The sequence below is a fragment of the Mesocricetus auratus genome, unplaced genomic scaffold (genome assembly GCF_017639785.1).
Source record: "Mesocricetus auratus isolate SY011 unplaced genomic scaffold, BCM_Maur_2.0 Super-Scaffold_100004, whole genome shotgun sequence".
In the NCBI taxonomy this organism is placed as follows: Eukaryota; Metazoa; Chordata; class Mammalia; order Rodentia; family Cricetidae; genus Mesocricetus; species Mesocricetus auratus.
In genome coordinates this window covers 3,741,695-3,764,404 of record NW_024429189.1, presented here as the reverse complement: position 1 = coordinate 3,764,404, position 22,710 = coordinate 3,741,695, and the positions used below count along the sequence as shown (strand labels likewise).

The following is a 22,710-nucleotide window of genomic DNA, read 5'->3' as shown; positions in this document are numbered from 1 at the left end:
TAACTCTAAGTGGGGTTGGAGGGAGAGTCACTTTTCAGAGTGAAAACTGAGATGCAGCCAACTGGGTCCCCCTGTCCACCCAGACCATGGGCCTCTCAGCTCCCCATGACCCATATCCACCAAGTCTTTGGAACCTGCCGGCACAGGCTGTTTGAAATCGTCCTGGAAAGGGCAGAGCAGTCCCTCTGGACACATAGGGTCTTCCCACCGAAGGAGACATTGCATTTTAAGAAGAGCCAGTCTTAGTGTGGGTTTAGGCTAGCTACACACTGAGCTACAGAAAGGGACTTGCTCAGGCTGGTGGCCAAGATAAGGGAGTTGAAACACACTCTAACCAAGTCTGGCCCGAGCTCCCATCACAGGACATGCTTGGCTGTGATTACAGATGTGGCTACCTTCATTGCTCAGCAGAGTGGCAGAGCATAGAAGTTCAGAGTCATGTGAACAAGGGCTGCCCAGAAATTTCAGTTGTCCTTAATCTGGGCTGCGTACACTGGGTTTGAAAGACTCCTGTTTGGGAGGATTGCTCCACACAGTTTTCTTCTGGCATCACATTCCTCTAGAGCAGAGGTTCTCAACCTGTGGGATCAAAAGACCCTTTCACGGGGGTCACCTAAGACTATCAGAAAACAGGTATTTGTATTACGATTCATAATAGTAGCAAAACTATAGTTATGAAGTAGCCACAACAATAATTTTATGGTTGGGGGGTCACCACACCGTGAAGAAGGTTGAGAATCACTGCTCTACAGTGAGCTTTACCCTGACAGCCAGGGAATCAGCTCTCCTTTACCCTGTAGTCACCTACAGGTCCTGCAGGTCCCCCGTCTTGACTGCCCGTCACAAGCATCCAGGAAGACTCACAAAAGAGAATCATGGCTCTGCTCAGACCTAGGGATCCAGAATCCTGGTGGACAACACCCAGAATCTCAAAGCTCCCTGCGGATTCTGAGCCATGGTGAAAGCCACATGGCTCCCGGGACAATAGCTCAACCGGTGAAATGCTGTAAATGAGGACTTGAGTTCAGACCCCCAGAACCTACTCAGAAAGCCAGGTGTGGTGATATACATCTATTACCTCAGTGCTGAGGGGAAGGGGAGTGGGAAGGAGGCTCCCTAGAGGCTGCTCAGAAGGAGCAGGGACCCAGCAGGAAAAGGGACCCAGAGGGAAAAGGGACCCAACTGAAGACTGGACCCAAGAGAGCAGGTACCTAGGGGGAGTAGGGACCCAAAAGGTCAGGGACCTAGGGGAGCAAGAATCCAGAGGGACAGGGACCTAGGGGAGCAGGGACCCAGGGAGAGTGGGAACCCAGGGGGGTAGAAACCTAGGGGGAGCAGGGACCCAGGGGAATCAGGAACCACAAGGAGCAGGGCTAGGGACCTAGGGGAACAAGGACTAAATGGGGCAGGAACTCAAGGGTAGCTGGGGCCTATTGGAGGATATTTGCAGTCGCTAAACTGGAGGGGCTAGAGAGGTAGCTTCAAAATGAAGAATTTGGGCTGTGCAATCATGAGGACAAACCCAGGGTTTGAGTTCTAGCACCCGCATAACAAGTTATATAAATCACTAATGCATGTAATTCCAGGGATCCAATATCTTCTTCTGCCGGTGCATACACTCATGCACACACGTGTGCGTGTGCTCGCGTGCACACACACACACACACACAATTTAATAATTAATTAAAATGTGCATCTCTGGTGTTGGTGACTCCCACCCCTCGCTATGCTTCCTCTGCTGCTGAGGAGAATTCTGTGGGGCTGCTGTCTTTGGCTTTCTTGGCACATTCTCCTTGTGATGAGCACTGGGATTCACTCTGGTCTGAGAGTCTTCAGTTTCCTGTCCATGCCTCCTGCAGCCACACTGGTGCCTCCATGCCAAGAAGGGCACCCTTTGGGTATGAGGTATATGGTGTGATCATGGCTGAGGTCCCTCATGACATCAGCACATGTCCATTGCTTCTAGATTGACCACAGCCTTCTGGTTGTCACTACTGGTGAACAGACCCCTCATCCCCTAAACTTGGCCTTGCTCATTTATAGGTTTTAATGAGCTGTAGGCTGTATTAGCACCTCATTTTGTTATGATTTTCATTTCTCTGATAGATATAACTTTTATAGACAAATTGAACCTATTTTTTTTACAGACATGAGGATGTTTTTAGAAGTCTAAATTATTTGGAGTCTTTTAACAAATCCATCTGGATCAGTTTTGTGAGATGTTTGCTCAAATCTCATGCCGTTTTCACTTTGTTCAATGCTGCATTTCTAACTCAGTGCCTGTGCATACTGGTCAAGGATCTGCCACCAAGCTACATCTCCAACCCAAACACTCGTTTGCACCGACTGCTGGGATATTTTTACAGTTATTATTAGACAGTGGTGTTCGGGTTTTGTTGCTTTTATTAGCTTATTTGCTTGAGGTAGAGGCTCAAGTATGGAAGACTGGCTTTAAACCTGAGATGGCCTTGAACATCTGATCATCCCGCCTCCATCCCCTGAACACTAGGATAAGAGGTATACACCACCATACACAGTTTATGCAATACTGGAAATCAAATCCAGTACTTGCATGCTAGGCAAGCACTCTAAAAGTTGAGCTATGTCCACAGTTCTGGTTTTTGTTTTTAATAGGATGCTGTAAGCAGGGTAATATGCCCTCTGCTGTAGATTTCTTGCCTGATGCCCAGAACCTGTAAACAGTTTGCAAGGATCAACCTGGCTATGTGACTCCCCGAGACCTGTGAGGGATTTCTAAGCAGACTATATCTAACTCCAGGTGATGGACAGCAGTAGACCAGATTCATACACTGCTTCTGGCTTGGAAGCTGGGCAAAGGAACCACTGCCAAGGAAGTCAGGTGCCCAGGAAGCTGGGGATGGGCTGGGAGTCAGACTCCATGCCAGGCATCAGCAGGAAAGCACACCATTGTCTTGACTTTGGCCAGCTGGATCTCTACATGCATTATCTTGGTAACTGAGTAGTGGGTCCTGTTATTTTAAGTCACTAAATGTGTGGGACTAAACATGAGTGTACAAAGGAATTCTATCCTCCTGGGCCCTTATTGCCTTCCCTTGTGTTGGATAAGCTGATGGTCTAGTTTGAATGGGGTACACTTACCTTTCTCTTCCTCCTGCCTCGACCCACTGAGTCCTAGAGAAAAACTAGTCCTAGTCTGTGAGAAGTATTTCTCCTTGCCCCCAGGAACCCCAACTCACTTCTGTCAGTTAGAATTGAGGTTCTGGGGATGAGATGTGCTCTGGGTGAGGGAGCGGTCCTCTTCACCTTCCCCTTAGCTACTGCTGGCCCTGTAGTCAGTGCTCCCCACATCTGTTATCCATGGGAAGCTGCTGGCTCACAGAAACATTTACATAGCAAGCATAAGTGGTCCTGCATGCCCCCAACCTCATACGGAACATTTCCTAGCCCCCAGGTGACCTCTTGATGGCCATGTAAATTGCTGTGAGTGAGTTACAAGGGAACATGGGCCTGGGATGGGGACAGGCCACTTGTGGTGGTGGCAGAGCTGGGGGGGGGGTCAGAGGCAGATGGCTCTAGAGAAGCAGGCATTGGTCATTTTCTCCGCTTTTATAAATGGGTTTTCCAACCCTTCCTGACTGTCAAGGTAATAGACAGCTCTTCCGGATGATACCGATTTGACAAAATACTCAAAAGTAACCCAGAAAGCCCACAGACACATGTTTGTCAGAGAAAAGGCAGCTTTTGGAAATGCATTTTTCCTCTAAAAATGTAGGCTTGTGAAGAAAGCTGTCCTGGAGGCCATGGCTGTGCGGACAGCCGTGTAAAGACAGAGCAGGGCAGGTGGGCACACTCCTGTCTTAGTTGGCAACGACAACGGGAGGTCCTTCCTGTGTGAGGAGCTAGGTGAGGCGAACCTTCATCTCAGAAACCTTGTAGCTGTAGTTGTACCCTCTCCATGCCTTCCAATTGACACCATCGGCATAGCTCTTATGGGGGCCCCCGAGGTAGAGGCCATTCAGGTTGGAACTATGACAATCGGAGTACCACCAGGCTCCATGGTAGTTCATTGCACAGTTGGAAGAACTCTGGTCATTGTCTTGGTCTTTGGTAGAGAAGAACTGGTTGTTTTGGGAAGTCAGGGAATCACCTGTCCAGAAAGAGCATACGTCATGTAGATGCTAGATGCCCACTAGGCAGCCCCATCTCCTGCCTGTGACTTGCCTATCCTCAGATGGAGAATTCCTCAGGTGAGGGATTCCATCTGAGCAAGCCTTGGGAAAGAGTATAATGCCAGATATGACCCCATCCTCCTGATCCAGCAAGTCCCTGTGGCCATTGTCATCTCTCCCCAGCCAGGCCACCTGTTCCCTCAGGGATCCTCTGATCAGCACCTCTGGGACCACTGCAGCCTACATCTCTCTCTAGGACTTCTCTTAACTTCCCTCTTGCACTGCCTGTCTCTCAGCAGGCACCAAATGGCCTCCAGGGTTCACCCTGTTCCACCTCCACGCTGGGCTTGCTGCTCTCAGGGAACTTCCGATGCCCTCAGCTTCTCCACCTGCAGGACGGCACTAGTGCTCCCTGCCTGTTTTCCTTCCTAAAAGTCCCAGGCCAGGTGGTGCAAAGTGGGTGCACACGTTTCAGAGCTGTCACCTTCAAAGCTCCTGAGGGAGTGGCCTTCCCCACTTAGCTGTGGGCTCAGCAGTTTAAGGGTGGCCATGCCCCGAGGCTCCCTGAGGCACACTGGGAATCTCCCCACGCCACTGTACCGGGGGAACATGCTCTGTAGGATGCCCATCCTTAGCCACAGGGCCAGAGTCCTGAAAAGATGGCTGCTGTGGTTTAGAGATGAGCTGTCCTCCTTCTAAAAGCTTCGAGTGTTGAACGCTCCAACCCCAGTGCAAGCGGTGTTTGCGGGTTCAGGTGATCGGATTAAGAGAGCTGAGATACCATCAGTGGGTTAGTCCCTGATAGATTCTTAGTAGACCGTAGGGAGGTAGTGACACTGAGAAGGCAGGGCCTGGTGAGAGGGAGTGTGTCACTAGAGACATGCCTTTGAGGGGTGTTCCCTATCGGTCTCTTTCTTTGCTTCCTGTTGTTCCTAAAATGAGAGGCTTCCTTCTGTCACAAACTTCCACCACGGTGTCCCACCTCACCTTTGGTTCACTGTAAAGGGTCTGGCTAACTGAGCATCCCAAGGGTGCTCTTTCTGTGGGGAAACAGCTTTAGCGCCCAGGGAGAGATGATCATCTCCTTCTGACTCTACCCGGTGGTCCCCACTCACTGTGCAGTGGAGCTGGATGTGGGCCCTTAGTTCTGGGCTATTGGGCAGTCTTGGGAGTGCTAACAGACTGCATTGTGCTCCTCACCTGGCATAAAGATGCAGGCCTTAGCCTTTTGCTGATGGTAAGTAACCCTAGGCTCAGAGGCATAGACCCAGCTCAGGGCCACCAGGGGGAGACAAAAGCAGGCCCCTTTACTCCCAGCCTGGTTCACAAGCCCCCACCTCACAACCCCTCCCCACACCGCTTACCAGCACCACCTTCAACAAAGTTTCCCAGGACGAGCTTGTATTTCTCAGCCTCTCCCTGGATCTGGAAGGAGCTGTACTTGGCAAACTCATGCTTGCCTTCAAAGTCCACAAGATCCACTCTCAACTCACTGGTTCCTGCAGGGAGTGGGGTTTGAGGAGTGTGGGATGGAGGCGTGGGTGTTAGATCTCAGCTTTTGAGCCTTAACACTAGGCAGCCCTGGAGAATTCACCTGGGCAGGTACCAACATCTTTTGGCCACAGGGCGTGGTCTCTATTTCTAGGTACCCTCCTATCTGTTCTAGAGGCAGTACCTGAAAACCCACTAGCAGCGTTTCCTTGGCATGCTTTATTCTGTGAGTTCTCCCAGAGGGCTGTGCCCTCAAATGCAGCAGCCTGAATCTGAATGTGCAGGCTCTCTCTCTCTCTCTCTCTCTCTCTCTCTCTCTCTCTCTCTCTCTCTCTCTCTCTCTCTCTCTCTCTCTCTCTCTCTCTCCCAAAAATTGGATGCCCATGAGCACACACAATAAGGTGTCCTGGTAGCAAGTAAGAGACAAAGGCTGTATGGTTTTCACTGGATCACAGGACAGACCATGAGTTGTGCTCTGGACCACAGTTAAGTGAGAAGGGCTTTGGGGAACCTGCTCTCTATGGCTAACAGAGGAAAGGGGGACTTCTGTAGGACCCAAGGGCAAGTGTTCAGGGTGAATTAACAGCCAGAGAAGAGAAAGGATGTCCTAAGACTACCTGCACACCTTTTCCATTGGGTTCTGAGATGTCACTGCTAGAGGGATCGCTTATCCCGACCCCTACCCTCTGGAAGGTCACATCAGGGATCTCATGCCATGGGGTGCCATTGCTATGCCCTGTGCATACTCTGACCACCTGGGAATATTCTGCTCCATGGTCCAAGACTCGGGGTCCCAAGGTTACTCCATCTGGACGACATTGCCTACCCATGGTGGTCAGGGCGTGGATGTTGTCATTCCCCAGCCAGAACTCCCCCAGCTGACTGCCAAAGCCCTGCTTGTAGGAGGCCCAGTCCCGAAAGAAGTTCACGGAGCCGTCGAGCCTCCTCTGGAAGACCTGGGACAGTGAGGTATACACAGAAGTCAAGATGGCAGGCAAGCTTCCTATAGCATGAGGGACCAAGCCTCAAACCAGAGCACAAATCCATGATTTCCATAACACTGGGGACCTGGTGCCACGAGCATGCCATTGCAGACCCCATACAATGAAGTAAGTGGTGTCTAAGAGAGAAGGCAACGTGTCCCAAGCCACACAGCAGGAACTGGAGTGTGCTGGCTGCATCTGGTCCTCCCCTTCAGGCTCTCCTACACAGATCACCTGCCAGCATTTCTGTTCTCTGTCCTCAGAGAAGGAAGGGCTCCCTCCGAGGTACAAAGGGACAGAAAATCCCACATGTCTCATTTTCTGTTGGCCATGGAGCTTGGGTTCTGACAGTTCTGTCAGAGGGTTAGCCCAATACTCACGGTCCAGCCTCCACCATCGGTATCCATGTCACATAGCACAGTCAGGGGCCTGCAATCTGGCAGGTAGATGGTATACCAGCCAGTAAGGAAGTGGCCCCGGGTGAGCAATTCCTTGCAGGCCCGAGGTCCTGGGGATGGAAGCAGGGGATGAAGGTGGAGCTGGAACCCAGGTACGCTCAGAGAAGGGAGGCAACAAGCCCAAAGTCACACATCAGGGGCCCAGAAGGGGAGTCAGGGACAGAGAATATCTGCATGGGGACAGGGTAAGTGATGTGGTCACCTGTAGCACACGATGGAAAGGCCCCGGTGTCTCCTGTAGGGGGAGAGAAGAGACCGGGTCCTGAGTATGTGGTCATCAGCTTCATCCCCATTGACTCCTATAATCCCACAAATACATGAACTGGGTAATTTCAGCTCTTGCCTAGGCCCTCCTCTTGGGGTATATGGTTCAGCTGCCTGGCTTTTCCTCCACAGCTGTGGTGACTGCTGTCAGGGACAGCACTCTTGCTGAGGCCTTGTGCACCAATGAGTGCGGATAACCCCCTCTGTACACCCAGCATGCTTGGACTACGCTCTGCCAGAGTGCCTACCCAGGAGGCCTTGTGGGTGAGGGGTGTCCATGGCATTCAGAACTCAGTTATGTCCCCCTCAATTGTAAAGAAAACATGAGATTGTGTCTTAGAGGTTAATAATTTTTGAAAAATTAAATAAACATCAATTAGAAAAGAATTCAAATCAGTTTTGCTAATCGCCCAGCTAGACTACAAGTAGGTACTAGGATGTGAGCCCTCAGGATTTAAATATCCTGGTCCCTGCCACCTACTCTACCCACTGACAATGGGACTTGAGGCTGAGGCCCCTCTCCCTAAGTATGACTGGGCACGGCAGACCTCCCTCTACACAGAGCTGTGGACACCCCCAAGACACAACACATGGGCTCACCTTTCTCTCCACGTACTCCCTTTTCTCCTCGGTCTCCTGGGGAAGCAGAGAACAAGATGCTGGTGCCCAGAGCATACGATCAATCGGGAGGCCCACCAAATGGGGCTAGTCACCCAGGGCAGCCTCTGCTTGGGGTCAGCTGGGGAGCTGGAAGCCAGTAGGAGTGGGGGCAGGCAGCCCCTGCTGCTGGCAGAGAAGGGACACTGAGGCCTGGGGTAGGGCAGAGTCCTTCCCCATATCTTCATGGGCAGATTGAGCGGCCTATTTAGCACCCCTTGGCTGTCTGCTGGGTTGTTACCTTTGGGGCCCATTGGTCCTGCCTTCCCAGGGTGTCCAGGGAGGCCGTTCTCTCCTGCAAATCCAAATACACTTTCTGAGCAAAGCATCCACCATCATCCCCTTGAACAGTCTTTGCCCAGGCATCAAACTCCTGACCCTGTCATGTTGGCCTTAGTGACCTTTGGAACCATAGCCAGGCTCACTGTGGGGGACACCGAGATTGGTATAGCCTACCCCAAGCTGGGGAGGACACAGGGGCGGGCTGGGTACTGGGGCCTTGGGTGGGCTCTCAGTAAGCTGTCATTTGCTCCTTTATTCAACCTGAGTGAACAAGACCTCTGGACCACAGCAACTTCACAGGGGAGGCAGAGAAAAGGAACATGTCTTCAGTGATGCTGTTATAGGTTTCCACAAGGAGATGGCAGGCCTCTCTCACAGAGGGTCCATGTAGAAAGCTGCTGTTTCGTCATGCCCAAAGACCCTGTGCTGTCTAGTTCTTATGCCGCTTTGACACAGGCTAGAATCCTGTGAGAATCCACTGAGAAAATGCCCCTACAGTTTGGCCTGCAGACAAGCCTATGTGGCATTTTCTTGATTAGCAATTGATGTGGTGGGCCCAGGTCACTGTGGGTGGTGCCGCGCCTGGGTTGGTGGCCCCAGGAGCCAAGAAGATAGGCTAAGAAAGCTTTGAGGAGCAAGCTAGTAAGCAGCATTTCCTCATGGTCCCTGCTTCACCGGCTGCCTCCAGGTTCCTGTCTTAAGTCCCTGCCTCCACTTCCCTGGAGGACAGACTCCAAGCTATGAGATGAAACAAACCCTTTCCTTCCCAAGTTGCTCTTAGTCGTGGTGTTCTAGTAGAGCAATAGAAACCCAACGAAGGTGCTCCCTGGCTCAGTGGAGGCTGTGAGGACGTCATAAGGTCCTCCTTGAAGATTCTAATCACAGGAACCAAAGATGCTCTGTAGGGTCAGAGTCCCTGCAGTGAAGTTGCTTCTCACGCCCCTTGATGCCCAGTTGTAGAGAATGGACAAGTCCACTCTGTCCTTGGGCACACCTGACAATGGAAGCCTCAAGCTGCTTCAGACACCAGCAGTGCTGTGCTGGGGGCCACCCATATTAGCTTTAAGCCTGGCATCTTCTAGTGGTGTCATAGAGGTGTCCAGGTTTGTTCTGTCCCCAACAGATCATCACCAGACTCTTCCTGGGGTACCTTCAGACATGGGGCTCACCCAGGCAGCTTTGCTGCTGAACCTCAGTGCACATCCAAGTCTAACTCAGGAGACACAGACACCACCTCTATTTCTCCATTGGGAAGAATAAGTGTTCATGAGGTCCCCACAAGGGCTAAGGTTGTGGTTCGGGGTTCTGAAGCAGATCCCAGATGGAGGCTGTCTCACTCTCTCGGGAGAGCCCGCTCAGGGAGGAAGCCGGTCCTTTTGAGCCTTTGTTCTGTGACCTGGGGCAGGTGGAGAAGAAAGTGACAGCCCAACTTTCGGGTGATGCTGTCTATTGCCTAGATGTCTTCTAGTGGCCAGGTGGAGCAATCATTGGTAGGGGACCAGGAAGCAGGGCTTCAGAGCATGCCCAGAGCATCTAAGATGGTCCAGAGAAGCCCTCCTGGATCTTTTCAGACTGCTTGGACCTAGCTTCTGTCACTGGCCATTGTGCCAAGGTATCCAGTGCAAGACCTCAAGTAAGGGAGGGCCTGAGGTGGTCATCCAAGTTCAGAAGACCAGACTCAGGGCCCTCATTGCTGTACCTCCCGCACATCCCCCCTTCCCCAGAACACACCTCTATCTCCTTTGGCACCTGCTTCTCCCTTGGGCCCCAGGGCTCCAGGCAGCCCAGGGCAGCCTTGAAGGACGGTGAGCTTGTTGGAGCCCTCCAGATCCAGGACTTTCATTTCTACAGAACACAAGCATCAAGTAGCATTACCATCTTGGTCACCTGCCCTGAGGGCAATTGCCAACTCAGCCATGTCAGGAATGGCTGCAGCCAGAATCACCAGTCTCCTCCAGAGGGATTAGACAGAATAGGTCTGTCCTTGCCCTAGGAAGCTGGGCAGGTGAGGGGGGAATCACGATGGAGCCCTAACTGGTGGGTGGGGAATGAACCCTCCAGTTACCAATGTGGCAGTCCTTTGGCAGATCACCTAATGTCCCCGTGTCTTTGTCCCCTCAGCCCCAAGTGGTTGCAGGACCTGGAGAGATGGCTCAGTGGTTAAGAGCACTGCTCTTGCAGAGGACCCAGGTTTGATTCCCAACACCCACGTGGCACCTCACAACTGTCCATAAGCCCAGTTCCAGGGGATCTTCTGTCCTCTGCAGACGCCAGGCGTGAAATTGGCACACAGACATACATACATACAGGCAAAACACCCATACACAGTTAAAAGCATGGTGTCTTAAGGAATAGAGGTGTGGCTGGGACTCAGTTTGAGAATGAATTTAGAAAACTAAAGTCTTGCTGTGGTTCTGGCATTTAGAAAGAGCTTTGTGAATGGCTGCTGTTTCTGAAAAACAATAATCAACCTCGCTAAGAAATTCCGTCAATGTGACATTTTCTCTCGGTCTTGAAGGTAAGATTGGCCACGGAATGACTGGACTAGAAGAGGTCTTCTGGGGAGCGGATGTGCATGCCTCACAGCACAGCTGAGACCCAACAGAAGTTGCTACAGTTTTTGAAGTTATTGTTAAATTGTGGGCTTGCAAATCACACACCCTTGCAGGATTCTTGAGGTATCATAGTAAGGTGGGTTCCGTCTGGGTGACCAGAGGACTATCTTTACCATGTTTCTTGCCAAACTTTTTTCATTTTGAGAGTATAATTACAATTCTCCCTTCCCTTTCCTCCCTGCAAAGCCTCCTACATACCTCTCCCCTCCCTGCTCTCCTTCAAATTCATGGTCTCTTTGGTCGCTAATTGTTATTGTATGCATATATGTATACTTATATACATATATATATATTCCTGAACATAACTACTTGAGTCCATATAATGCTGCTTGTGTGTATGTTTACATGGCTGACTATTTGGTACTGGACAACTAGTTGGTGCTCCTCAGTGGGGAGGACCACCTCTCCCATCTTCCCTCAGTTGCCTGTAGCTCTGTGTGTAGGGTTGAAGCCTCGTAGGCTTTTTGCATCCAGTTTCCTGCTGGCTCTTTTCCCTGGGGTGAGCTGTGCCTTTCTGTCTGAGTCCCTTCTCTAATCATGTTACCACCTAGGACAGCTGTCCTGTGCTTAGGAGCAATACCCCCAGGTGCACAGAGCCAATCAGGGATATTCCCAACCCCAAATCCTTGCCCATATAGGACTATGGGGTACATTTTTACCAAGGTTACCAAGGGGGAGTGCCAGCCACCAGATTAGAGGCTCCTTGCATTTCCCTCTGAACTCCCCAAGAAGGTGGGAAACACGGTGTCATCTGTGAATCTCCCAAGGTCAGACTCCAGGCCTCAGGGTCAGCAGTCACGGGCCCATGAAATCTCCACCCGACCTGGTGCTGCTCACTTAGAGTCTACCTTCAGAGGGTGACACTGAGCTGGCAGGAGCTTATCAGAAGAGGTGTGTGCGGGGACACTAAGTGGGCAATGGTGGGTGGTTACCTGCTTCCAGGGACTTAGAGTCCGTCTTACCTGGGCAGGAGTCAGCAGCTTGAGTGATCAGGCCTCTGATGAGCAGCATGAAGATGAATAGGGCAGCAGGTCCCGGTCCCATGGTAACTGCTCAGCTCCCAGCCTTCTCTATCGCTTTGCAGAGACGCCCTGCTCTTATAAGGCAAGAACCCCGGCTCCCCACCTTGAGCTCCAATGTCCCAATCCCCAGGAGACAATCACTTCCTGGAGGCCCATGGTTACACAAGAGGCCTGAAATTGTCCCAACCATGTGTCTGTTCTTCCAGTGAGGCCTCCCAAGGCTCACTTCCCCCTGCGGAGGCATCTGAACCCAGTCCAGGATCACCTCTATCTGCAAAGGACCTGCCCTGTTGTCTTAAGTCAAGCACAGCCCCACACGCCCTTCTCATTTCCCATCAGGCTCTAAGTCATCTCTTGTGGTTAGGTAGGATTCTGGAGGCCAGTCCCCAGGGCAGTCAGGAGTAAGCTGGTCACTAGGGATTTGATGGGGGAAGGGAAAAGAAGTCCTGAGCACCTGTGACACCCAGAACACTGCTTGTACCTTGTCATCACCAGCCACCAAGGTAGAGGAACTCGCCTGGCATTTACATGTAGAGAACTACAGGTGAATCCCACAGCCTGCAAGGATCAGACGCTGGACTCTATTCTGTGGGAGATCCAGCGGGCCAGGGGCTGCTCATCACACCAGCGGTGAAGATACCTCTTGCCCCTTCATGCCTATCTCCTTGCCTGCAGGTTAAATTCTATCGTTTGAGGTCCAAACCTTGCATGCTCGGTCTAAGCTGACAGTAGCTCTTCAGCTGAATGGTGTGGACATCTGATGTCATCAGAAGGTGGCAGGATGGGGTTTCAAGGGACAGCCAAGTTCACTTGAAGTACACTGTTCATGGATGTCAAGAAAGGGCCTGCCTCAGAAACCAGGTGGGAAGAGGGAGCCAACTCCTGAAAGTTGTCACCCCCAACACACACACACACACACACACACACACACACACACACACACACACACACACCTTTTGTAGAGGGCTGGGCAGATGACTCAACAGACAAAAGTACTTGCTGCACAAGCCTGACCTCCAGGCTTGTGAATTTGACCTCCATGAGGCACTGGGTGCAGTGAGTGGCCTGCACACCAGATCTCAGCACTTCTTTGGAAAGATGGGAGGTAGAGACAGGAGAACTGACCAGAAGCTCAGCCAGTAATGAGAACCCAGCACACGGAACACAGAGGTCACAGGTGTCAAAGCTACACCCTGACAGTGGGTGCCTGAGAGCATCCTCTGAAATAGGAATCCAGAGTCTGCACACAAGACCAGGACCTTGGAGGTCTGTGTTCATGGAAGTCTGTTCTGTATTCATGGATCAGGGTGCCCATGCCACTTGTCCCCTGAGTGAGCCATGGTTACCACCCCCACCAGTGTATGACACAGATGCTTTTTAAATGTACAGAAAAACCATGATACTCTTGAGCAAAACCAAGAGACATTGATCTGCTCTGCTAGGCACCAAAGCATGCCCCCAAAGCTACTCAGACATCGTGCTGCTGGCTCAGGGCTACACAGTCAGAGAGTAGGGCCAGCAATGGTCCAGAAGCAAGCAGGGTATATCCTGCCCTTTGATCTGTGCCAGCGGTGGCTCTATAGAGAAACAGGGGGTGAAAACTTTGACAAACAACCAACTATGTGTATGGAAAAACAAAAAGTGAGTGCTGACTTCAATTGTACAAATAAAATCAATGTTGGGAGAACTGTAAATCCCAACACGAATGGTAAAGCCTAGCAACCTTAGATCATATTGTAAGTTATCAAATAGCCCATTAATGCCTTATATGGGATAGAAAACTGCCAGGCACAAAAAGAAAGTTTAAAAACTGGTGTGAACCATTGTGAACAGCATTTGTTTTTCAAAATACAGCAAGGTGTGGGGGAGACAAGCTTGAGACACGTCAATGCACGCATGGCAGATGGCTTGCATTGTTGTAAGAGGGTTTCCTGGGAGCCACCCTCCTCTGGAAAAGATAACGGTGACCCCAAGAGATGCTTATAAGCATGAATACTTCATTCCAATAGAAACAGCAAAGCACTTCTCTGGTGATCACCGAAACATCACCATCCGTTCAATCTAGGATGAAAATTTTCTCAAAGAAGCAAACTATACAGGGTTTTGGTGAGAATACTCTGAGAAGTGGGAACCCTCACCCATTATTACGGAGAGTGCACGTGGTATAAACACGTCCGAAAGCCTCATGGCATCATGCACACAATTCCCTGTGCCCAGGGAACTCAGCATCCAGCCACGGGTAGCTCACTTGAGCTCAGCAGGAAGAATGCTAGGACACCCTAGGACAAAAGGTCCACCTGCTGCAGAATGGCCACTACCCTGCAGGAAGCCTGTATAGCAGTGACAAAGCCATCACAGCTTCTGCAGATGCTTGCTGAAGCTCACAAACTACCAAGCTCTAAACTGGTATTGAAAGAATGCCCGGCACAGGCTGCTGTGCAAGTGTGAGGAGCTGATTTCAGATCCTCAGCATTCACATAAAGGCCAGGTTTGGTGAGTGCATCTGTAACCCTCTCTCAGAAAGTAATGTGGAGAGCCATTGAGGAGGAATTCTATACACATGTAACATGTACACACATAAGCACATGTAAACATGTACGGACACTACACACACACACACTCTCTCTCTCTCTCTCTCTCTCTCTCTCTCTCTCACACACACACACACACACACACACACACACACACACACACACGCAGAAAGAACATTTATCCCCTGAGCAGTGGGATTGGAGTGTGGTTAGTGGTGAAGTAGAGAACAAAGCAAGACTCCTGCCTCCCAGAGGACCTGGAGCCCTGGGAAGCTGGGCAGGGCTATGTTAAGTTTCATGGGCTTTGGTGAGTGGATGTTTTGGTTCACTAAAGGAAGGTCAGAGCAAGGACGACTGAAGACAGGTGTCAAGGTGAGCCTTTATTGCCTCCTGGCAGGAAGCCCGGCATGTAGAGGGCCCAGAGACCTTCTCTGTGCCCTCACTTCTAGGAGACCAACCAAGCGCTAACACCCACTCTGGCCCCCAGTACTGGTGTTGAAGCCAGAAGAGAGGGACCCTGGACAGAAAGTGTGTTCCTTCTATAGGGACCATGTCCATGTAGCACGGGCTACCGACCCCCTTGCTGATGGGACAAAAGCCTTGAAAGATGCAATTAGTGGTTCCTCATTCAGTGAGCTGTGGACTAAGAAGACAGGAGGGAAGGGCCCTTAGGTGACAGGGCTGGGAGAGCTCTGCAGGTTCTAAGGGAGGTGACCCAGTCAGCGGTCCCTCCCAGGATCACAACTGAGGCAGCCAGCTGGCCACTTCACCATGATTGGCCCTCTTATCCATTGTACCTGGACTTGCCCTGTCCCTCTACTGGGAATACACATTCTCATGAAGGCTGTGCAAGGGACCGCTGCATTGCTCCATCTCTGCCCTTCTGGGACAGCTGTGTCCTCTGTGAGGACATCTGTCTTCAACCCTTCTGGGGCACAGAGGAAATCTGCCAGATTCAGAGCTCAAGAAAGGGGACTGAAGGTCCTCTCGGCACCCCGACTGGGACAATTCCCATTTGGGAGGAAAAGAAGTCAGGTATCTTGAACCATTCCAAGTGTGTCTGTGCCTATGGGGGCCTTCTCCCCAGCCTGAGGTCACTCACTCCACCCTTCCTGCCTGTGCATTGTTGACCCTCCTCCACCCCTGGGTTCTCCAGTAGCCAACTTCCCCATTCTTCCTTCCCTCTCCTGTCTGCTGGGACCTAGCTCTGAGGATACACCATTAAAAATCGTGGGATCTTTCTGTTCCATTGCCCCTGGCTGAGGGTCCTTCATCTCAGAGGTCCTCAAGCCTGGCTGTCCCCACGCCACTGAGGTTCCTCCCGGTGGAGTCCTAGGGATCCCTGAGTGCTCCACACCCCACCCCCTCCTCCTTGCCTCTGCACACAAACGCAACAGTTAGAAGTCCAGGAAGTAGGCGCATGGCAAGCAGCGGTTGTGGGAAACACTCAGAGTTGTCACACGCCCCAGAACTTTGGCTCCCAGGTGAAGTCTTGAAAGCAGTCGGGATGCGCAGGTCTGTACGTTTGTCCTTTCACAGCTGCAGGACCACGAGGGCCCACACGTGGAAGTTGGCACGTGTCCCTCAGCTGGTGAGCGAACAGAACACAAGCCACCCCATTAGGATGCCATCGGCTACACCGAGGAGTGAAATTCTGTACCACACTGTGGACGAGCTTCCAGAATGAGGGAGCCAAACCACACCGTATGAATCCCTTCATGTTTCCCCAGACCTGGCAGGCTCACAGAGAGGGTACACAGTGGTTGTCAGAGCCTGGGGAAGGAGAGAGGAAGACAGGACAATGGGGCTGGGGCTGCCTTTCAGGTGACGAACATTTTCTAAGTTACTGTAGAATTATAGAATGTGCTGATGACACTTGACGCTAGAAACTACAAGCCCACTGAACTGAGCACTTCAAACGGGTGATTTCCATGGTATGTGGAGTCTCTTAATAAAGCTGTCAAAGGATAAAGGGGCTGGGAAGAAAGCAGATAAAAAGGCCTCCCTCGGGCCCAGGAACAAAAGCCAGGGGTCCTTAAACACTACAGGGGTGTGTGTGTGTGTGTGTGTGTGTGTGTGTGTGTGTGTGTGTGTGTGTGTTCATGTATGTCCAGGTATGCGTGCACAAGTATTCGCAGGCATGTAGAGGCTGGAGGTCAAGTCTAGCTGTCATTCCTCATTCACAGCTACCTTGGGTTTTGTTTCTTGTTTGTTTGGTTTGGTTTTTGTTTGTTTTGAGAAAGGGTCTGACTCGCTATGTGCTCTGGCCATCCTGGAGCTTGATTTGTAGAATGGGCAGACCTCAAACTCAGAGATCTACCTGTCTCTGCATCCTCATTGCTGGGACTAAAGACAATCACACAATGTCCAGCCTCTGTTTGCTTGTTTTACTTTAATGGTGTGTGTGTGTGTGTGTGTGTGTGTGTGTGGTTTATGTGTATTCTGGGGATTAAACTCAGGTCCTCATACTTGCAAGCAAGCCCTTTACTGACTAAGCCATCTTCACAATTCCAACACTGAAGACTTGAAGGGAATGTCAACTTTTGTCCATGGTTACAGGGTGGAAGGATTCCTTTCCTTCTGCCTTCTTTCTCTTCTCATCCCTCTCCCTTCTCTCTCTTCCCCCTTCCTCCCTCTTGTTTCCCTCCTTCCCCTCCCTCCCTTCCTCTGTCAGGTCAGGCTGTTGTGACCCTGTCTTTAGAAAGTCACTTTCCAGCTATGTAGTATTGGGAAGTGCTCAGCAGCCCTGGGGACAGGAACACACAGAGGATATGAGGGAGGGTATCCAGCAGTGCCAGCCTCCCAGAAAAAAACTCCCAGAGGTAGTTGCTGAGGTCAGCCCGGGCTTGAGACAGAGTCACCTGGGGCTCCACAGGAAGCATTCCTCACGCACAGCCTGTTTTAATTTCCCAGAGATAATAACAGGGCACAAAGCACCTGCCAGGCCTTCGAAGACAGATGACCAGTGCTTGCAGCATAATAGTCTGTGTCACAGAAAATTGGAATTTATATCTCCTGAGGCAGAGGGTCTCTTCACACCATTCCTGCATCCCCAAGACACAGGGAGTCTGCCCTGGACTGCCTGCTGGAGACACAAAGACAGAGCACCGTGGAGGAACTCTGCTCCCCGAGTCCTGTTTTTAATATCTTAATTGAGTCTACAAGCCCTAGGACAGTATAGAGCAAACAGATCTCCTGATATCCTCTTCCAGCTCTGCCTGGGATGAAGGTCACGTTCACCTCCTAAAGCACAGGCGAGGTAAATCAGACAGGCAAGGCTGCCGCGGTCCTGGGGTTTCGTTCTGTCTCTGCGATTGTTCTTGCGTAGTTCCCTGTGTTTTTAAAGCTTGTGAACAAACTAGAAAAATCCAAGAGTATGACCCCACCTGAGTTAACCTAGACATTCTTTAAAACTCCAAATCCATCTCCAGCCTTTTGTTCCCGGGGCCCAGAACACAAGCCACCTTGCTCTTGGTTTAAACACGCTGACAGGTCTCTGCCCGCACGCCTGCACCGTGGCAGGCGTGGAACGGGGCTTTCATATATAATGCATGAGCCAAGCACAGTGGATGCAGGGACCAGAGCTTGCAACTCTGAGGACCGTGTGTGCCATCCACCCTGGAGCTCGGTGTTTGGAGTCACAGCACAAATGTGTTTACTCTGGGTAAAAGAATGGGATGAGGCTGCGCAGGACATTTGTTCACTGAAGTGGATTTAATTTTTAAACTTGCATTAGGACAGGATTAACCTTGCTGAAGGGTACTGAGACATGGGAAGAATGTATAAAGCTCATCCCAGTATGCACGGCATGGGAGAAACGCTGGTGAAATTAAACATTTATGGTATGTAAATGCCTTCTCCTCAGACTTCTTCCTCCCCATAGTCATCTTTGAGGTGCTGGCTCTCTGACCTGTGGAGCGGAACACAGGTAGGGTTACAAACAAACAAACAAAGACAGAGAAGGCTCTGATTGGCTGGTCAGCATGCCTATTGGAGCTTTGTGGGGAAGGCAATGCTTACACTAAATAAGATTGAACCACTTGTTGTGAGCTCCTTAATCTAGGAACTCCCTCAGTGCCACGCAAACCATGATTGATCTCTCTGTACTCAAGAGTCCATCTAGGAATTTCCAAGCTTGATTAGTGAGTTGAACAAGCAAATTACTGCTTCTTTCTCAAGCACTTTATTTTTGCAATTTCTCCACAAAATCTTTCAATAACAAACATTTCAAAAGGACCAGCAAAGGAGAACTGAAACCGTGCCATGGTCCGCCCTGTGGTTTCCTCAGCAGAACCCAGATCTCTGCTCCAACTGGTGGCTTAGCTGAAATGCCCTTGGGAAATTGCTGGTGTATGACAGTCACGTGAAAACTGGTGACAGGTTCCTCTTTCCAAGCACTGGACTGAGGGCATGCCCTGTGACTAGTGGGGAGCTACACACTGTGATGTCATTGTAACCATCTCTCTATACAAAATCCTAAGAAAATCCAGGGAGGTTGTGTAACCCTTGTGCACCAACAGTTGACATCTGGAGAGCTTGTGTCCCTTTCCCCACTGAGGAGGGGGCCTGGGGCCTCAACAGCTCCGGAGTCACCCCAGTACCTTGCAGTAATGAATGAGGAGGAGTGCCCCATAACTCCTGAGCGGCATGGTGGAGAGCCTGGGGATGGCTCTCTGCTTGTATTGGTTAGTTTTATATCATCTTGACACAAGCTAAAGTCATTGGAGAGGAGGGAACCTCAATTAAGAAAATTACTCCACAAGATCGGGTTATAGGCAGGCCTATGAGGCATTTTCATAATTAGTGATTGGTGTGTGAGGGTGCAGTGCATTGTGGGAGGTGCTACCCCTAGCCTAGCAGTCCTGGGCCTCTAAGGAAGCAGGCTGAGCAAGTCACGGCCTCTGCATCAGCTCCGGCCTCCGGGTTTCTGCCCTCACTGCTTCTGATGATCAACTGTTACAAGGAATTGTGAGTGAAACAAACCCTTTCCTCCCCAAGATGCTTTTAGTCGTGGTGCTTTATCACAGCAATAGTAACCCTAACTAAGACTCTGCTCCTGAACTTGCGTAGGGACAGGGAAAGTCAAAATGGTTAGTTGCTGCAGAGCAGTGACCCCTAGCAGGGACCATCTGTATACACTCGTTAACCATCTTTGACTTAAAGAATATCCTTAGTGACCTAAGAGTGTGTGGTGTCCAGTGAGGGATCAGGGTGGTACCCATAACCAAATCTCCTTCTTTAACCCACAGGGAAGAGTGTCCATCACTCTTCTGTTTCAAGGATGGAGAGGCTACCCAAAGAGGTCATGTAGTCTAGTCCAGCCCTCTATCCCCAGGTAAGACCCCCTGTATAAGGCTCACCTCTCAAATTAGCCTCTGTCAGAGCTCATATAGGGACTGGTACCTCAGCCTTTCTTTGAACACAAGTCCAACTGGAAAGCCAAACTAAGGAGATGGCCTCTTAAACCAGAGCGTATCACTGTCCCTGGCTCTCTATCAAGTACCTCTCCCCTTTCTCCTGCACCCAAACACTAAAAGATGGAGGAGACCCTTCTCTTGGGTGCTCTGGGGATTCTGGAAGACCTCTAAGCTCATCTTCCAATGTGGAATGACTTGTTCCTAAAGCAGGGGTCAAGTCCAGTTCCAGCAAAAGGAGTGTCCCAAAATCTGGACCAGTGGTAGAAATCACCCCACCCTCCCTCTGAGATTCCTTTCCTGACTTTCTTGAGGTCAGACTGCTGTCCTGGGATCAAGGGTAACACTGAGTTTCTGACCTGGACATGACAGCAATGGGCGTGGCCCCACGGGGAGTCAGGCAGGGCAGCTCGGTGTGCTCCTGCCAAGCCCTTGCTGGCAATCCTTCTTAACAAGGGAAGGATCCTGTGCTCACCACACCACATGCTCCCTGGGGCCAGAGGTCAACTTTGCCTCAAGCAGGGAGTAAGGGGGCAATCCTAAAGCTAGCCTTGTGGATACTGGCCTAGGGGCAGCATTGTTACCCAGCTGTCACTCTTTTTCCTGGGCATCAAAGCAAAGGCTGTCACCTCCAAAATTGATGCAAGGAGCCCTTGGGTACCAGCCTGCTCCTCTGGGCCTCCAATTCCCAGTCTTAGTGGTGAGATGCTGCTGGGTCTATGGGCACCATTTGCTGCAGGCCTGGAAAGCTGACATTCCCAGCTACTAGAAGTTCCCAAGACCTAGAACATCCTGGAGCCAGTGATGGGTTGGGCAGTGGAGCCTCCCCTGCCTGTCCTGAACTTCAGCAGCCTCGGGCGGGCCATGAGGGACAGAAAGACCCCACACAGCCCCTCCCCTCAGCCCACATCCAGTCTGAGTCCACTTATTCAGCTGCAAATGTTTACTTTTCCTCCCCTGCCCTCAGGGTCCCACTTCCAACCCTCCCTTCACAGGCTGCCTCCCAGCTGGAGCTGGAGCTCCACCACACCATGGGACTGCAGCCCAGAAGGTCCCTGTATGGCCCCAGGCCCTACACAGAACCAGGCCCAGAGAGGAAAGTGCGATGTTGGGTCTCTTACACACCCCTGCTCAGCAGACTCAGACCTTCCCCACGGCCCCAGCCTCCAGGTCTGCAGATCGTGTTTCTCCAGCCTATCCTGGCGTCTTACCTCACTCCCATCACAAGTACCTGCCTCCTGCAAGCTCAGCTGTCTCCTGCAGACCTCCATGGGCTGTCTTATGAGCTTCTGTCATCATCTGTTAACTGCTACATGACCCTCTGTCTTCTCCACTCCCAGAGTCACGCCTCTCCTGCCATCGTTCTTGAGGGAGGGCATGATGGACCCGGCCCTCTGAATCCCGCACAAGCCTCTGAGATGACTTTGTTAGTCTCCTGCTTGCCACCATCTGGGATCTCCCATGATCCTATATCCCTGATTAGCAAACCTGCAGCTTGAGCGCAGGGTTGGGGGTCATGGCCGCCAGGGATTAAGCGGATGCCTGGGATAGGCAGACTGATAGGTGAGTAGAAATGTGGGCGGATAGATGGCTGGATATGTGGGTGTTGGAATGGTGGCTGGGTAGACTGGAAGACAGACGGGTAAGTGGAAGGGTGGGTGGCTGTGTTGATGGGAGGGTGGTAAGCTGGTAGATGAAGGGATAGATAGACGATCACATGAGTGGATGGATAGATGGGTGGGCAGGTGGATGGACAGTGTGCTGGCTAGTTTTTAATGTCAGCTTGACACAGGTTAGAGTCATTTTGGGAAAAGGAAGTACCAATTAAGATAATGCCTCTAGTGCATTGACCGTTAGGCAAGGCTATGGTACTCTTCTTGACTGATGTTTGATGTGGGCTGTGCCACTCCTGGGCTAGTGATGCTGGGTAGTATAAGAAAGTAGACCGAGCGAGCCCTGAGGAGCAAGTCAGTAAGCAGCATTCCTCCATGGTTTCTGCATCCATTCCTGTCTCCAGGTTTCTACCTGGAATTCCTGTCCTGGATTTCTCTCTGTTGGGCCCCAGCCCCACCCACGGGGTCGCTGTGAGTTGCTGGTCAGCCTACAAGTGCATCTTGTTTTCCACTCCAGGTGCTTCCTGTTTTCTAGTCCTGGCTTACTGCCCTGGCCTTGATCCTCTGACATCAACATTCAGCAATAGGAAAACACGCTCTCTTCTACCTGGGGTTTTTCCACTGTGCTGTAAACCTGTATATAAAGCTCCTCCCTCCTACAAGAGAGAGACCTCTTAGCACTTGTAATGAAGACACACACACACACACACACACACACACACACACACACACATACACATTCTCCTGGGAATAAAGGCAGCACATGCATTCTCTTAGTACAAACAAATGGACGTGTGGTCTCTCTTTCCCGATACCTTGGAGTTGTTCGTGGTGCGGGCGCTGCAATTGGAGGTCCCACCGAGATTCAGAGAGACTTGGAAAGACTGGGAAAGATTGGCCAGAAAGAAGACTCAGAAGAGGAGAGACTTGAAAAAGAAAAGATTTAAAAGCAGGTACCTCAACTTCTAACAGTAAAATTGAATGGACAAATCTCCAGGCTTTTTCTAAGGAGAAGGTGTATTGAATTAATCTCCAGCCTTCACCCGATCCACTGAGTTTGGGAAAGTAAGGGGAAACTGAGAAATCACCCTCAGTTGGAGGGTGGATTGCATTAAATCTCCAGGCCTTCGCCCAACACCAAGGTCAGGAAAGAAAGGGGAACCTGAGAGATCACCCTAGGTTAGAGGGTGGATTGGATTAAATCTCCAGGCCTTCGCCTGACACCAAGG

General features: G+C 51.1%; 1 protein-coding gene and 1 long non-coding RNA gene across 3 annotated transcripts; both read right to left on the bottom strand.

Moving 5' to 3' along the window:
• Positions 1-3,573: 3,573 nt before the first annotated feature.
• On the bottom strand, positions 3,574-12,045 carry LOC101838013 (ficolin-2). Its single transcript, XM_005085439.4, has 9 exons — positions 11,864-12,045; positions 10,018-10,131; positions 8,246-8,299; positions 7,948-7,983; positions 7,286-7,318; positions 7,006-7,133; positions 6,469-6,598; positions 5,516-5,650; positions 3,574-4,129 (listed from the first exon to the last, which is right to left on the bottom strand). The coding sequence occupies exons 1-9, from the start codon at positions 11,943-11,945 to the stop codon at positions 3,882-3,884; spliced, it is 960 nt and encodes a 319-aa protein (XP_005085496.3). The 5' UTR covers positions 11,946-12,045; the 3' UTR covers positions 3,574-3,881.
• A 6,104-nt stretch (positions 12,046-18,149) lies between these two features.
• On the bottom strand, positions 18,150-22,404 carry LOC110343790. Of its 2 annotated transcripts, none has more exons than XR_005876967.1 (2): positions 22,297-22,404; positions 18,150-18,364 (listed from the first exon to the last, which is right to left on the bottom strand). It is a non-coding gene; the product is annotated as an uncharacterized LOC110343790 (long non-coding RNA). The 2 variants fall into 2 exon arrangements; XR_002386120.2 differs by lacking the exon at positions 22,297-22,404 and adding an exon at positions 21,080-21,174.
• Positions 22,405-22,710: the final 306 nt, after the last annotated feature.